Genomic DNA, 17,509 nt, shown 5'->3' with positions numbered 1-17,509 from the left:
TTTTTAAGCACTCGTATATGTGCATGTGTAAATGAGCATTTATTTACATCTGATTTGCAAACAAAAATTTTAGGAGATGTACAAGTTATTCTGAATAGACTGATTGGCTTTAGGGAACACGGCAACCAGTTTGGTTGTCAATCTTCTTCAACTCCTCCATCCCTTAGGATGGGCATAGTCCCCTCATTAGCGGTCACAACAAATTAACACAGCTGACACATCAAGTCTCTGCTGCATCCCATAAAGGCAAGTATTTTTTGGCTGTAGATCTGTGTTCATGGGGCCCAGTTTGCCTGTTCTGAGGGATGAAAACTCAAGTTTCTGGTGAGGGAAAAAACCTCTACCTCTGTATGAAACCAGCTCACCTTACCATTTGATTGAAAAGATCTGATAAAGGTTCCTCATATCATTGATGGGATTAGAGCCTGGGTCTTTTCAACCATAGGGTTTGTCTATACCAATTGACTTATGGAGGCTCAGGTCATCAATCTACACTATTAAAAATTTTTTTCCATTTCAGCAATAAGATTGTCAGGTTTACAGTTAACTGTAGTATTAACTAGTGTAGCATGTTTCACTTCATATTTGTTTTTAACTATAACAACAGCGGTGTGAGATAAGTTTAGCCTGCTTCCTACCTAAGTGTTCAATACTCCATTTTCATTAATAATAATTTTAATCTTAGTACCTAATGTAACAGGTTTGTGTGTCTTCATTTCAATGGAAGCATCAGTAGCCTTACTTTGAATTTTATCTGCTGTTAGTAACACCAATAAAATATAATAGTTATAAACAGTTCATAATTCACAGCAAAACACTGAAACACACACACAGAGAGAGAGAGAGAGATGTACCAAGCAACAACAACATCAGAAACAAACATTTCATAAAACCTGTGCACTGCTGATTCACAGGAGCATCATGCAGCTAAAACTTCATATAAATGAGTGCAGCATCATATGAGCAGATTGTTGTAAGATGGGGTATTACTGTATTAAAATTATTAAGAAACTAAAATTTCTGGAGTCACCTGCATATCACCAGCTAATTTATATATATAATTTTTTTTTAATTAGATTTAGAAATACTACGAGGGACGTCCAGAAAGTAAGTTCCAATTTTAAATATTTTCATTGCAGTGCTGTGATCGCAATAGTGTGCATGCGTGCTGAGTTTGTTGATTCCTTAGTATGGTGTTGGTGCCATTTTCAGAAATTCTTGCAGTGCATATGCTTCTTGGTGTGTGTGTGTGTTTATAATGTCTAAGAAAATCGAATCGCCTGCCGCATGTGAAATTAGGTCAGTTATCTGTTTCTTGAATGAGAGGAACATTAAAGCAGCTGAAATTCATCAGCAAATTATTGACGTTTATGGAGAACACACAATGAGTGATTAATGGTAAGAAGATAGGTAAGACTTTTTAATGAAGGAAGAACAGATGTGCACAATGATGAACAGAGTGGGTGACCATCTTTAGTGACTGACGATTTTGTGTGTTCAGTTGAAGAGAAGATTCGACAGAGAATAGGAGATTCACTAAGATGTCACTCTCACTGCAATTTCCAGACGTTTCACGTTCATGTCTTCATGAAATTGTGTCAGGGAAACTGAATTATCGGAAATTGTGTGCAAGCTGGGTGCCGAAGTTGCTTACGGAACAACACAAAGTGAATTGGCTAGGCAGTGAGTTGGAATTCTTCACACGTTACCATGAGGATGGCAATGATTTCCTGAGCAGACTTGTCACCAGGAACGAGACTTGGGTGTCGCATGCAACTTGAATCCAAACAACAGCCAATGAAGTGGAGGCACACCTCATCACCAGTCAAGACGAAATTGAAGACAATGGTTTCCACTCAGAAAATCATGTGCACTGTGTTTTGGGACAGACAAGGAATTTTGCTGGTAGACTTCTTGGGTCAAAGCTCCACAATCAACGCAAGTATGTACTGCCAAACCCTTAAGAAACTGCATCGTGCAATCCAGAATAAATGATGTGGCATGCTTACCAGGGGTGTTATTTTAATTCATGATAACGCCCGTCCACACACGGCATAACATAACAACTTCTTGCCACCTTCAGCTGGGAACAATTCCATCATCCCCCATATAGTCCTGAACTCACGGCAAGCAACTTTCACCTGTCCAAACATCTGAAATCTTTCCTTGGTGGCCAGCACAAGACGACAACAAGGTCAAAGAAGCAGTCAATACGGGATTTGCATCACAGGCGGCAACCTTCTACAACGAAGGTATACAACTCTTGGTGCCCCAATATGATAAGTGCCTGAACAATGGAAGAAATTACGTAGAAAAGTAGTGAAAGATGTCTACTTTAATTTCCAATAAAGTTTTTTTTGTAAGTATATTTTAAGTATATTTTTGTTTCGGAACTTACTTTCTGGACATCCCTTGTACCAGCATGTAACTGTTCCATAGCGATGTGTAAATAATTTGAAATTTTCACTAAGAAAGTTTGCTCACAGATTTAAATACTTCAAATAATTTATTTTGTGTGTTTGTGAGTGTATGTGTGAAGGTGTTGAGATTTTCAGAAACCTAACATAAACATGTAGTACATTTATCACAGTAATAACATCTTTTAATTTAATTATTCTGCAGTTCAATGATTTCCATTTACAACTTGTGCTGGAACCTCATCAGTGTCTACTATGAAAAAGTCTTGCTGGAACACTCATTTTTCATTTGACTACTTATGAAAATTGAGCTTCCGTAGTTCAGTCAGTATAGACGAAGCCTTTTGGTCGGAAAGACCTGGGTTCAATTCCTGTCCAATACATGAGGAACCTTTATCTGGTCTCTTATGACTAAAGGTGAGTTAGCTGGTCTCATTGGAGGTAGGGAATTTTTTCACCTCAGAACTCAGGTTTTTTCGTCTCCCAGAACAAGCAAACTGGTGTAGTGAACACACACACACACACACACACACACACACACACACACAGATCTACAGTCATTAATACTTGTCCCTAAGGGATGCAGCAAAGGAGCCAGCTGTATTAATTCATTAAGCCCCTTATTGTATTCTAATAATTGAAGTTTTCAAAATAATCACTGCAATAGCAGTCAAAAGGTTCTACAATGTTGAGATGACTTCACAAATTGGGTCTTAAATTGCGTATGCCTAAGACAAAGCCGTTTGTGTCTTCCAAGCAAAAGGCAGCTAAAGTGCAATGGTAGAAGCAAAGACTGTTGTGGAATTCAAGAGAACTGAAAAAAAAAAAAAAGATACTTTTTAGTGATGAAATATGTTTTTTGTGTCCCAAAGTCATCAAGGGATGCATGTTTGGCATTTTAAGCAAGAAGCATTTGATAAAGAATGCATGAAAAGTTTGGTGAAATTTGCAACCTTTAGCATGTATGTATTGGAATCTTTAGCCTTCATGTATTGCGAATTTCACCGAAATTCGCAATACATAAACATTATTTTACATGGAAAGGGAAAATATACAAACAATTAGATGGGACAGCAATGTGCTCCGCTCTCCCTTAGCCGACTTTTATATAGAACACTTGAAAAATCTAGCTATCAATACAGCAACTCTCAAACCAGTGGTTTGACTATGCTATGTTGATGATGTGATTGCTATCTGGCCACATGGCCCAGACACATTGGATACATTCTTAGTGCATTTAAATAGCCAACACTCAAAAATCCACTTTATAAACGAACTGGAATCTAATGACTGTCTGCCATTCCTGGACACTGATCACACATCTTCCAGATCGTTCTTCATCATTTTAGGTTTACAGAAAACCCACACATACAGGGAGATATTTGTACAATCAATCGCATCATCACCCATTTCAACAGTATAGTAGCCTAAAAACACTAACCCACAGAACTAGAGTGATTTGTTCCAATGACAATACTTTTACTGCTGAACTCACTCACTCATGTCACACCTTCTCAGCCAATGGCTATAATCTCCATAAGATAGACAAAATACTAAATACTCCCCAGAAATCTCCCTCCCCCAATGTCTACCACAGAAGACTACAACAAAACTGTCACCATCCCATACATTCAAGGCACATCTTAAAAGATATCTAGAGTGTTTAATAAACATCAACTATGTATTTAAATTGTATGTAAAATTGGCAACTCTCATTCATTCCCCCCAAGGACAAAATCTGTTCTTTATCATATCCAGAAGTCTATGAAGTGCCCTGTTCATGTGATCGAGCTTACTATGAAAGAACTGTGGATCAGTGAACATAAAAAATACATCCGAACTATCGCTATGGCAAGTTAGGTCTAGCAGACCATGCCTTGGATACTCCTGCACACAGGAGCAATTGGGAAAAAAAAAGTGCTGCACAGAAGTCGTTATAAGTCAGAGAGATTGTTCTTGGAATCAATAGAAGCCATGAAACATATTCCAAACCTCAACAAGTATGGCTGTATAAATTTGCCAAGGATTTGGGAGACAGTCATCTTAAGACTTAATTAATATGCCTGCTTTCCCTCTTTTATTCCCCCCCACAACGTAAATGGCACCTAATTATTAGGACTTTAGTCTGTGTTGTACATTATAGTTGTTCAAACTAGTCCCATTGTTATACCCGATTGTTGTTGTTGTTGTGTTGCGAACTGTGACAAACTGTTTTTGTGCTCTGAAGATGCTGGATACCAGCGAAATATCAGCAATAAGTTAATAAATACTTATTTTCTTATCAGTCTGTATTCTCATCTATAACATTAAAATTAATCAGCTTCGTGTTACTGGCATCTGAAGATTTATGTGATGTCGATTTCCTTTTATCAGCAAGATTCAGCTTCTTGTCGCACTTCCAAGACCACTACTAGATGGCTCAAAGAAAGGAAACCAATGTAATTCCTTGGCTGGCAAACTCACTAGATTTAACCCTCCACTGAGAATTTGTGGAGAATTATGAAGAAACAACTTCAAGAAGTTGCCCCAGGAGACAAAAATGAACCTGTTTCTAGTCTGCAGACCATCTGGGCATGTTTTCATAATAAAAAGACTGAACCGCCAGTAAATAATATGCACAACCATTTACAAAAACGGTCATAATTTATGGTCATAAAAGCTAAGGGAGGATGCAACAAAGCATTAATTATCATGTTGTCTGTCTTTGACTGCAATTTTTGCATTATTCTAATATTTTGAACCATGTTAAAAATTATTCGAATATTGTGAATGTTTTCAAATAACAATATTAGATTTGTATGTGTTTACATGGTTATATAATCTACAAAGTACGTAGATTTAGATTATGCTAATTCTTATTTGGTAACAATTATTTTCTATGCAATAAATTAGAATTGCAAATCATTCAACACATTTTCTTTGATTACTCTAATTTTTTGATTCAGAGGTGTAGTATAATATGAAAGAAAAAGTTAAGAATTAATGCTATTGGGTTCATTTGTGATCTTTTTTGTTTTGTTTTAATAAATATTGTGATTATGCTGTGGGAGTTTCCTTGGAGAGATGTTTGGTACTTTCATTATTCCTACTTGTAGTGTAACTCAAAGATTGTTTCTTCGTTGTTTCTTTTTTGTTGTCGTTGTTGTTGACTAATGGTCATTCATCATCTAATGGTTACATTCTGATGGATATAGTTAACAATTTCATAGTGCGCTTTGCAAGAGAATGTACAATTCATGAATACTTAAAATGTAGCACATAAAGATATGGGACTCCTTTCTATCACTGTAGCTTTTTTGCTGTATGGATAAAAAGTGAAGATAATGAATTCACTAAAGCTAAAGCATGGATAAGAAAATTATTTTTTCACTTCTCTATTTAAAACTAATTCTCAAAGGATCACATACACTTGAAACAGTATTCATACAAGCCTTGGAATTACTAGGAAAATTGTTCTTCGGAATATCGTGAACACTATCTAATGAACAAAATGTTTGTAGATGATGTGTGTGATCAGGTGCATTATCATGCAACAGGTGTCACTTAAACTGTTCAGAATGTCACCACAAGCATTTGATTCTCACCAGTAAACATTTTAATACCTCTAAGTACTATCTATATTATCCATGTCCTGTCTTTTCTGCCTATCAACTAAACTGTGGAACCCACATACTTTTTAACTTTCCTCATAGGTAGCATTCCACAGACCTGTCATCAGCTTGTTCACTTGTCTTTGAATCTTCTCCACCATCTTCTGATTCCCAAGCCCATTTGACAAAATCTGTGCACATTAGTCAGATGCAGCCAAATCATAACCTTATAAAGAGGAATAATAATCTTCCTATTTTTACTTCTGTGAATTTCAACATCCAAGTAATCTTTTGGGCTATTTTACTGACTTTTGCAATATGCCCTCTTAACTTCAACTCTGTCCACTGTTATCCTTGGGTCCCTAGTCTCATCAATTTCTTGTAATTCTCCATCAATGTGATACATATTGTGTAATCATTTAAACTTGAAGTGCATAACCTTACATTTTGCAACATTAAGTTGACAACCATTATCCTTTGTCCACAATGCCAATTTATTTAAATCATTCTGCAAGATATTTGCATCAATTTTATCCACTAGTGCCCTCCCCAGTTTTGCATCATCACCAAACACCTGAATATCCATTCCTAAATCATTCTCTATATCATTAATATACAAATTAAAGAGTAGTGGTCCTAATACAGAGCCATGAGGCTCTCATTCTTCCAGATTCCATTACTCCATATACTAATCTTTGAAATATACTAGTCTGTCTGTCAGTTACTCCCCCCCATCCATGCAACCAGATTTATATCCATTCCAATTTGATCCAATTTTTGTAATTTTTTATGTGATATTCTATCCAATGCCTTCGCAAAGTCTAGCAGCATCATGGTGTAGCCATTTCCTTTATCTATGCTGTTACTGTAATATAAAATGTGAGTAAATTACTAATGCAAAACATACCATTTACAAAATCTGTGATTTGCTACTTCTCTCTCTTGGAGTCACCTTTATGCTAATGGCACTATCTTACCTTTTCCAATCCCTTGAAACCTTGTCATAGATGAGAATTAGATTAAATAAAACTTAGAGGCACTGCCAATTCTCTTGCATATTCACACAGCTGACTTGTCATCCACTCCCACTTTATTCACTTTGATATTTTTCAATATGCTGAGCACCTCCTGTTCGTTATCCTTAAATCTCACATTAGTCTCTGTCATATCAGCAAGTGCAAAATCTCCAACTGGATGTACATCCTTGCAAAGTGATCACTCGCAACTCAATTATTTCTTTTGTTCCTGTCACCTTCCTACCATCAGCACTTATTAAAGTCATCCTTCTGTATTCTTGCATATCTGTTCATTTCAACATTGCAATTACTCTCTGAGTTGTATTTGCAATCTTTTGTTATATGGTCCCTGAACCTCAATTCCTATCTACTAATACGCAAAAATCCCAAGCCTGGTCAATTTCTTCTAGCATAATCCCACCAATATAATGCACCACTGTATATATCTCATTATGCCAAATGGAACTGACAGCCATTTTCACATGCTGACAATTCCAGCTTATTGAAATCATTCTACAAGTACTGCATGTCAGTTGCATTCCTGATTATAATGCCTATCTTTCCATCATCAGCAAATAGCTCTTCTGTTTCCTGTTATGTCCTTCCCCAATATTGTTAATGTAAAGACTGAATAACAACAGACCAAAGACTGATCCTTGGGGGTATACCACTGGTCACCTTAAATTTTGCAGACTCACATCTCCCATACACCATTTTTTGATATCTGTCAGTCAGCCATCCTCCTATCCAAACTGGTAATATATAATCCAATTCCATATCCTCCAGCTTATGCAACAGCCTTCCATGCTGAATCCTGTCAAGCTTCAGCAAAGTCCAAAAGTATCATAGTGTATCCAATCCTCTTGTCTAACTCAACCACCACATTATTATGAAATGGGAGCAAGTTACCAAACATGACCTCCCCTTAATAAATCTATGATGCTATTCATTGCAAAATATAGATTCTCTGTGAACTCATTTCTGTATGCAAGCTATTATCAACTTTTCCAAAATCATCATCACCACTCTATAGATACTGATCAGTCAATAGTTAAATAATCAGGCTTTGCACCACCCATGTTCAATGTCTATAATGTTCCCAACTGGAGACTGATACCATGGGATAAAACCTGGTATTCTGCTCAATTAGTCATAATTTGCAGCTTTGAAGCTCAGCATGTAATGCTTTTTAAACAGAACAGCCATACACTTAACCATTGGCACAGTATGATCACTGTCCCCTACTGATATCTGGATTTCTAAATGCAGATCTCATCACATGAAGTTCAAAGACACTTTGGGAAAGGCAGATAACAAGATTAATGTTGGGGATGTAGAATATAAGTTATGAGGGCAAATTGCGAAAATGTAATTTACAGAGTGACTGGATACTTGGATTTTTCAAAGGAATTAAATTGCTGCACAATAAGCTGGTAAATAAACTAGATGAGAATGGAATTGGAAAATAGATTAGCAAGTTGTATATGTGATTGGATGCTAGACAGGTATTAGTGGGTTGTGGCTAGGGGAGAGGCATCCCAAAAGAAGAAGGTCACCAGCAGTGTGCTGCAGAGATCTGTTTATGGGACTATTTAACATGTATGTATGTATGTTAATGATACTGGTCAGGCTAACTGGAGATATGCAGCTGTTTGCAGATAATGCAAAATTGAGAAAATAGGGCACAGAGCAGATGTCATGAATAGGAGGATCTCGGTAGACTGTGTGAGAGGACAGATGAGTGGAGTTACTAGTTTAATGCTGCAAGTGTAAGGTGTTGAAATTTGTTAAGCAAGGATGGAATGCAGAGTATACATTTAGTGGATAAATTTTAAAGGAAGTAGAAGAGATAAGAGATTTGGGAATGGCTGTGAACAAAAACTTGGAGTAAAGAGATCACATTTCAAAAATTGTGAGAACATCACTAGGATTATGGCAATAACGATGAGGAGGAGAACCTTAACATGTGGAAGCATACAGATTTCTTTTGTATAAGGCCTTGATCAGGCCATATATGGACTACTGTGTGCATATTTAATCACCTGGTTTTTAAGGGGATGAGAATATTTTAAGGAGGATCCAGAAAAGATTCAGTAAGTTAGTGTTTGATCTCTGAAGCATGAGATATGAAGACAGACCGAGGGAATGCAGTTTGCAGAAAAGAAAAAACGAGGGATACCTCTGAAACATATGTTAGTGAATGGAGAGGGGAGTTGTTGCTAGATTAATGAGGAGTAGATTTTTCAAAGAGTAGAGGGAGACAAAAGTAGAAAGCTATCCCTGAAAGCTACATAAAGAAGGTGTGAGATAGTGGAGGGAGAAGCAGATTCTTTGAATGTGGTTGGTGAGTGAAACACCTTTTCTGAGAGCATGCTGAGCATGGAAACTTTGACTGGATTTAAGGCATAATTCTATGATTATGCCTTAAATCCAGTCACGAGAGTGTGGACCTCTCCACAATGGGTCTTTTGATTTTACGGATGTCTGATATTAATAATAATAATAATAGTTTTTGATAAAGTAGTGGCATAATCAATTAGTTGTTGTGGATATAATCCATTAAGGAAGATGAGTTTTAAGCATTTGATTACTTGATTTAAATCTTGAGATGTGGAAAATTTATAAGCATTTATATACTGTGTTAAGATGGTTTTTTTTTTTTTTTTTAATATATATATATATATATATATAAAACAGGATCATATTAATATTATTCATCAACATATTAATAATATTAAAGCACATTAACACTAAAATATACCATAAAATGACTAATCCTATCATCCCTAGTCTATATAAAAAAAATCTGTTATTTTAACATAATTTATAAATGCTTATAAGTTTTCCATGTCCACTAAAGATTTAAATCAAAAAATCTAAAACTAATCGATCTTTAACTGATTAGATTTAATCAGAAAAAATACTGCTTGCCTGTGTCAGCAATTTGTTAACTCAAGAAATGAACTAAAAAAAAAGAGGCCTAGTACAGTTCTAGTCAGTGACTGTAAAATCACGCCCATGGCATATTTACTCTCAAATCAACTGATTTTGGAGCAAAGATACTATCCACTCAGCTAAACAGGCTAGTCAACCAAAACATTTAGCTTTGATCCATATTAAATCAAAATGGATCAAAGAAAATTTATTATCCTAGCATTTTCTTTTATCATGCCCAGTCTAATAAGAATATAACTACATATTATATATTTGGTTTAATCCTTTATCCAAGTGTAAGCAAACAAAGTATTTGTTTCAAGTATTTTCAGGACTGGGGCAACTCGTGGCAAAGGTGGTATAAGTTCTCATCACTTGCCTTAGTGTCCTATGTGCTTTTGTATTATGGGACACTAAGGCAAGTGATGAGAACTTATACCACTTTTGCCATGAGTTGCCCCAGTCCTGAAAATACTTCAGGTGCAAACTTTGTTTGCTTACACTTGGATAAAGGATTAAACCAAATATATAATTTGTAGCAGAGCCAAGTGAAAAAACTTCCATCAAGAATATAACTACTTAAGAATATAACAAAAATAAAATTGTACAGTAAAGCATCCCTAGTTTATTATTCCAAAGCTGGACTTCATAATGGTAAATAAGAGATAATGACCAATAATAAAAAAAAAGAATAATTTCTTCAAATTCAAACAGTTCACCTATACTTGAGAAACAGTTTCATCACAAATGCAATTTTGAATATATTTTACCTATTGCTTTTGCAGTTTCAACTGGTATATTATTTCCTACTAAATCCAACTTGATAATGGTTTTATTAAGTAAAATTACATCAAGAAGAGCCCTGCTTCCAAGGAGACCGACATTATTCCAGCGCAAATCTATTAGAAATATAACAATTAAAACTTATTTCCGATTTATAATCCTAAACATTCATATTTTATGTAAGATATTAACGAGTTTGATAAAATAAACATTCACATTCAAAATTGTTGATTCTTGACCACAATATTTAACACAATATTTAACTTAACATTCACATGTTAAGTTAAATACGTTGATATTGATATGTACATACACATACTGGCCACTGAATTAGAAACTTTTATTTACTTCACAGAAATCAGTGGTTTCTATATAATGACTGCCAATACCAATCATATTCAATTCTCTGCATAGTTCAGTGATGGGCTGGGAATAGCCTTTAAATTCTCTTGTTCCTGACTGACTGTCATAGGACCACAGTTATGCTTCTAAGACAAGCAATGTGGGTTATTTTTCTGCTGATTAAACACCCAGGATATCTCACCTTTTGAGAAACCAGTCAGCTCTGCTGTTTTCAAAATTGCAGCTCCAGCTAGACAGACACTTACAATAAGCCCTTTATCCAACTCCAAAAGATTCTTTGTTTTTTTTCATTGTGATCAACACTATTGATGATTACTGAACAAGCATTTTTAATTACTTAGAACATGTGATGCATGTAACCAAGTAATTTGCATATACACTGCGTGTCAGTAATTGTGCACCATTTTGGACCATGTAAACTCTGTAAGCCTGTACTGCACCATTACGAAATGATGCAATAGCACAATGGTCTTGGAATTTTTTTCCAAATATTTTGTTGGATTACTATTATAATTTCAGTGAGTAATGAAATTTGAAAATAATGCACAATTAGTGGAACATTTTGTTATCCCTCTCAATTTCCTGAGGAACATGGTTTTGAAGTATATTATTGTTTTATAATATGCAAAATCCATAAAGGACATTTTCTTATCTGGAAAAAAATTTTAACCATATTTTGCCTTGGCCAGAAATCAATTTTGCATTACTTGGAATTACTGACATCAGTTTTAATTCATTGCTGCAATGGCTCATTAAACACACTCGTTGCTGTTTTTAATAATAAACCACACTCTTCATTAAATGGGTAAAAATGTTTGTGTTAGAGTTCATGTTATATATTTTATATAATGATTTTAATTTTCAACACAAGACAATAATAAGATAATAAATAATACATTTATTTACTTCTTTGCTGATATTTTGCAGGTTTTATACCTGCAAAATATCAGCAAAGAGTTTATCAAAGCATGCACAGAGCAACAATCCGTTAATAGTGGGAACAGCTTAAAATAGCAACACAAAGAACTAAAGTCCTAATTTGTGACATCTACTGTTGGATAAAGAGAGGTTAACATTAATTAGATCTTAAAATGACTGTTTCCTACATTTTTGGAAAACTGATATAGTTATACTTGTTAAGGTCTCAGGAAATGAATGAATTTGTGTTTCTTTTCTGCTTTATTTTCTACAGTGATATTTTGAGAGTTTAATGCACTAAAACTTATAATGTAACATTTTTCATATTAATGTTGCTTTTTTTTAATTATAACCCATAAAATTGCAATCACTAAAGCAATTAATTAACTGCTTAAATTTGTGTAGCTAGAAAAATCCATCACTGCGTGAAAGAGTTAAAATGACTGTACTGTTTAGACAGTAGGCATTCAAAACAAATATTTCTCTGCAACTTGCCGATGCTAGCATCAGTTTGCCCACTCAGCACAGGCTAAAAGTAAATAATTCAAGTGTCTTAATTTGGAATGGGCTAGAGTAATACTGGAGTACAGACTCTGGAGAAGTTACTAAATAAAATAAGTGAAAAGTATGATTTATTATATAATTCCTTTTTAAAGTATGGTCAAAAATTACTGGAAATGAAAATTCCTGAAAGCAAAAATTTTGTGAATGCAGGGAACATTGGTCTGGGGAATGCTTTAATACTGCTGCTGATTCCAAAAACAGTTTCCTTAACTTAATGACTTCTGTGCAGCTTTTCTTCCATCTGATCCTGTGGAGGATGGGGTCCAAGGCATGGTCTAATATCTCCAACTTGCCATGACAATGGTTTCAAATGTATTTCTCATGTTCGCCAAGGTGAACATGAGAAATAGATCTTTCTCGGGCAGATCTTTCTGTCTAATACAGGGTAACAAATACAGGGCACTTCTTATACTCCTGGATGTGATTATGGAGAGTGTTTGTCCTTAGGTGAACAGATACAGATTGCCAGCAGGATTTATTTGCCCTGAATGTATAGGATAGTAATAATTCTGCCGTGGTGTGGTGTATTAAGGGGTTGGGAGGGAATGGGGTCATCTAGTATTTTCTCTATTTTTCGAGGATCATAGCCACTGGCTAAAAAATGTAGCAAAGGCAGATGAGTTCAGTGATAACAGCAGCATTATTAGCACAAAAGAAGACATTCCATCCAGTTCCACTGCTGTATTTACACTGATATTTTTCAGTTGTTATAGGTCTGAAAGACAATTTTTGGAATCAGCATCAGCTATGAATGCTCTTCCAATGATCACAGAGTGCTATGAGGAATAATCAATGACACCTATTCCATACTTAAGAGTGAGAAAAATATAAGATTAAACCATTGTGTGTTAGTGAAGTAAGATGTATGGCATTGATAAAAGAAGCATGTACCAATGGAAATGTAATTGTTTATTTAGGTTGAATAATCAATGACACCTAAACCTTTCCATACATAAGAGTGAGAAAAATATAAGATTAAACCATTGTGTGTTAGTGAAGTAAGACGTATGCCATTGATAAAAGAAGCATGTACCAATGGAAATGTATTTGTTTATTTAGGTTATGTAATATAATAACTAGCATCAATATAGAGTTAGAAATCACAGTCAAAGATTCAATAAACCTGATAACTAAGTTAGATATTGCTAATAACTTAGTTAAAAACTAACATAAAAACTAAATCTGAAAAGTTAACATGTACCGAGTGCTATCCTTCAGCTGAGAATGAATCTCTTATAAAGAAATGTTTTAAGTATTTGATATGACTATGATAATTAATCTTCTGATGTCAAGAGCCAACAAAATTTACTCTTCACATGAAAAAAGAAAAAAAGAAAAAAAAATTCTCTTCACAAGAAAGAGAAACTATCAAGCAAATTACCACTCTTAACTGTATAATCTAAACATAACACACAAAACAAGGTATTTACAATCACTCATAGCATTGCATACTATAGTTTTAAAAAATAAATAAAATGGCCATTTCTTTTCACATTCTCCAAATGAAGAACAAATGTGAAGAATTCTGAGTCCTTATGTAAAAGAACTTATGAATTCTTTTTGCATTATTCAAATTCACGAATGAATTATTATCTTCTCCTAAGGACAAATCTGTCTTAACTGTTGCCTTGTGTATCAAGTCCCATGTTCCTGCAATTTGGCTTACTTTGGCCAAACAGACACATCACTTGAAAGATCTGAACATCAAGGTTATATTATAATCCAAAATGGGCAGAGGTAGTGGATGATATTTTCATACTTTGGAATCAGGACTTTTCCACCTTGCAGCAGTTTCTCCTTTCTCTTAATGTGTTCAGTGTGAGAGAGAGAGAGAGAGAGAGAGAGAGATAATATTTGTATTTTCTGATATCCTAATCATAAAGAAAGACAATGGTATCATTTTAGAGATAAAGTATAAAGGTAGCATCATCCCTTCATCGTCATTATCCAAAGCTAGATGTAATCACATCTAAGAACCCTCTCGAGAACCAGGCAAACTATCATGACTAATGAAGACAAACTTAAGGAGGAACTGTAAACCAATATTTTGGTTCTTAATGGATACTCAAGAAATACAGTCAACAAAATATTATTTTTAGATAATCTTTGCCATATTAAAAGCCTGAATATCCAGTACAAAGACTCAATTTCCATCATATATATACATATATATATATTGGTAATGTGGGACTATTGGAGTTTGCTAAGGCATTTGACTGTTGCATAAACTAGAGAATATGAAGATTGGAATATAAACCAGTAGCTTAGATAAGTGGGTGGTTGGTGGACAGGTATCAGAAAGTGGTATATGGGGGATGTGAATCAGTGAATGACTACAATGATAACTAGAACAAGCATAGCATAAAACACTTATAAAGGCTTAGGCCTATATATCAAGTCTGGACATGATGTAAGGGTAGTACTGCCCATAACCAGTACAAAGATTAATAAAAATGGACAGTGGTGTGTCCCAGTCATTGGACCACTGTTGTTTTAATCTACACATTAATGATATTGGAAAGAGGCTGACAGGAAATCTTCAGTTGTTTACTGATGATAGAAAACCAAGCAATACAATCAGGGATGCTATTGATATATGCCATTTGAATAGGCTGGAATGAGAAACCTTTATACTTTATCCCTAAAGAAATACCATTTAACTTTTGAAACAGCAAGTGATGAAGAAGACTCAAGAGTTTGCTGGATCTATTCTGAGAATCACAAGTTGTAAGATAGCCACACTGCCTCCAATTAGGGAGATTGATCATGGAGATTGGTCTTGGCTGATTGACAAATGCAAATTTTCAGTAAATAAAATGGGTATGAGCTTGCATCATCCTTAGTAGCAGATGCTGAACATGTGTTGCTCAGCTAAGTGATTATTTTTTAGTAGATATCAGCGATATTGTTATATATATTTGGTGGTATTTTGTTTATTTTTGACTGTGTAGTTAAGTCATGTTGTCATCTATTATCAATAACTATCATTAAATGATATACTTTTCGGAATCGTTTTCATTATGGCATCAATGCATACAAGAAAAATGGTGACCAAGACCTTGATGTTGACTGATATCAACGTGCAGGATTTCGTGCAATGCAGCATGTGTTTAACATATTTGTTGCCAAGATGGAAAAGTTTGGTATGAGAGTGAGAATGGAGAAAACATTTGTAAACAAGTATGAGAAATACGAGCTGAGAAAAAATGAAGCGACTGATAATAAGGATAAAAGGCACAACTGTCAAAGTGTTTTGGAGAATGTAGCAGAAGCAGTGAATGATAATGCACAAACTACAAATGAGAATTTGAAGGAAGTGGTTGAAAGTAATAATGTTGATGATGAGATGCCAGTGCAGAAAAAACTGCATGCTTACAAAGACTTCTTCACAGGACAAAATGAGCTTGAGTGACTGGAGAAACAATTGGTGTATGGTACAGAAGGATGGAAAATAAAAGAAAGAGTGAATGGGAAAAGCATAACAATGCGAGAAACTGGGAGAACAGAGAAGCATTGGATGGGGAGTTTCAATCATAAGAGGTATACTTAATGAGAAAGTGACAAAAACATGTTTTTCAGGCGTGAAGATAAAGGTCGTAAGTGAAGCTGTAAGTACGCAGAAGGAAGAAGCGAATGAGTTAATTGTTTTGGCAGACACAAATGATTTGAAAGGTGAGAAATGCGCAATGAGAGAAGATATGAAAGAGTTGTTAGTGGAAGCAAAAATGAAGAGTAAGAAAGTAAAGATTGTGAGTCTGTGCCTATAGTATGATAGGACAGAACTGAGAAGGGACGTGATTGTCAATGAGAAGATTGTGCAGTTTATGGATGTATGGAGTGAATTTGATGGATGAAAGGACTTATGTATGCTTGACGGACTACATTTAAGTGGTTTTGGAGGTTGATGTTTGGAGAAAGTGTTGTTTAGTGACAGCATAGTAGCGCAAAACCAGGGAAATTAGAGATATGGGGGGGGGGGGGTGAATCAAGTATGTGTCTGGCCACCCATGTAATAAATGAGCAGTCTACAGTAATGATTAAGCAATGCTGAATGGGATTTCACAGGTCTCCGATTTGAATGAGTTGAAAATGACATTACACAAAAGTAACTATGGGTACAAAGGGATGTTGAAATGCATGTATACGAATGAGAGAAGTATCAGGAATAAGGATGGGAAGTTTTGGGCATTGGTAAGCTCGACTAGGCCATAAATTATAGGCATCGGTGAGACCTGGATGATTGAAAATGATATAGTTACAGGGGTAGAATGTAAAGGGTATTGTATTTTCAGGGAGAATAGAAGGAACAAGACAGGAGGTGGGGTACTAATGATGATAGCTGCAGAATTATAACCAACAAAATTAGAAGCTAGAGGATTTTCAGTCTGAGGGAGGTGATTCATTTGAGGCTGTCTAGTGTGAAATAGAGGCAAATAGGATAAAATACATCGTTGGGTGCTGCTATAGACTTGGGGGGGGGGTCCACAAGAAGATGTAGATGCCATGTATTGGCCAATTAGCACAATAAGTGTAGACCAAACAATTATTATGGCGATATCGACTGGAGAGAGGAAAGGGGGCATGGCAAGATGGAAGTGAGATTTATACAGTTTCTAAGGGATAATTACTTGAAACAACATGTAATTTGAGGATGTTGGATCTGATAATAGCATGAAAAGATGTGCCCATAACCATGGAGACACTCTACCTCCAACTGGGGAGAGTGACCATGCAGTCTTGTTCTGGGAAGTTACCAAACATGTAGTGTCAAGAAGGGATTTATGTCACACTATAAGGCTGGTGATTATAAGAGACTCAGGAATCATCTCAGAACAGTGTCATGGCTTGAGAAGCTACATGGAAAGAATGTCAGTAGTGCATGGCAAGTGGTCAAAGATTGCTTGAGAATAGCAACATCAGACTG

The 17,509-nt window shown here is 35.3% G+C and overlaps 1 protein-coding gene across 1 annotated transcript in view; it reads right to left on the bottom strand.

The window, feature by feature from the left end:
• Positions 1-17,509, bottom strand: part of LOC150102997 (leucine-rich repeat-containing protein 45-like) — a 358,127-nt gene that overhangs the window by 207,881 nt on the left and 132,737 nt on the right. Inside the window, exon 8 of the mRNA XM_090398041.1 lies at positions 10,728-10,856. Coding sequence (XP_090254167.1) covers positions 10,728-10,856 — 129 coding nt within the window. The remainder of the gene's footprint in view (positions 1-10,727; positions 10,857-17,509) is intronic.

Source organism: Typopeltis vanoorti, chromosome 9 (assembly GCF_054136105.1).
Source record: "Typopeltis vanoorti isolate ZY-2024b chromosome 9, IOZ_Tvanoo_1.0, whole genome shotgun sequence".
Taxonomy (NCBI): Eukaryota; Metazoa; Arthropoda; class Arachnida; order Uropygi; family Thelyphonidae; genus Typopeltis; species Typopeltis vanoorti.
This window is presented reverse-complemented; position numbering and strand designations above follow the sequence as displayed.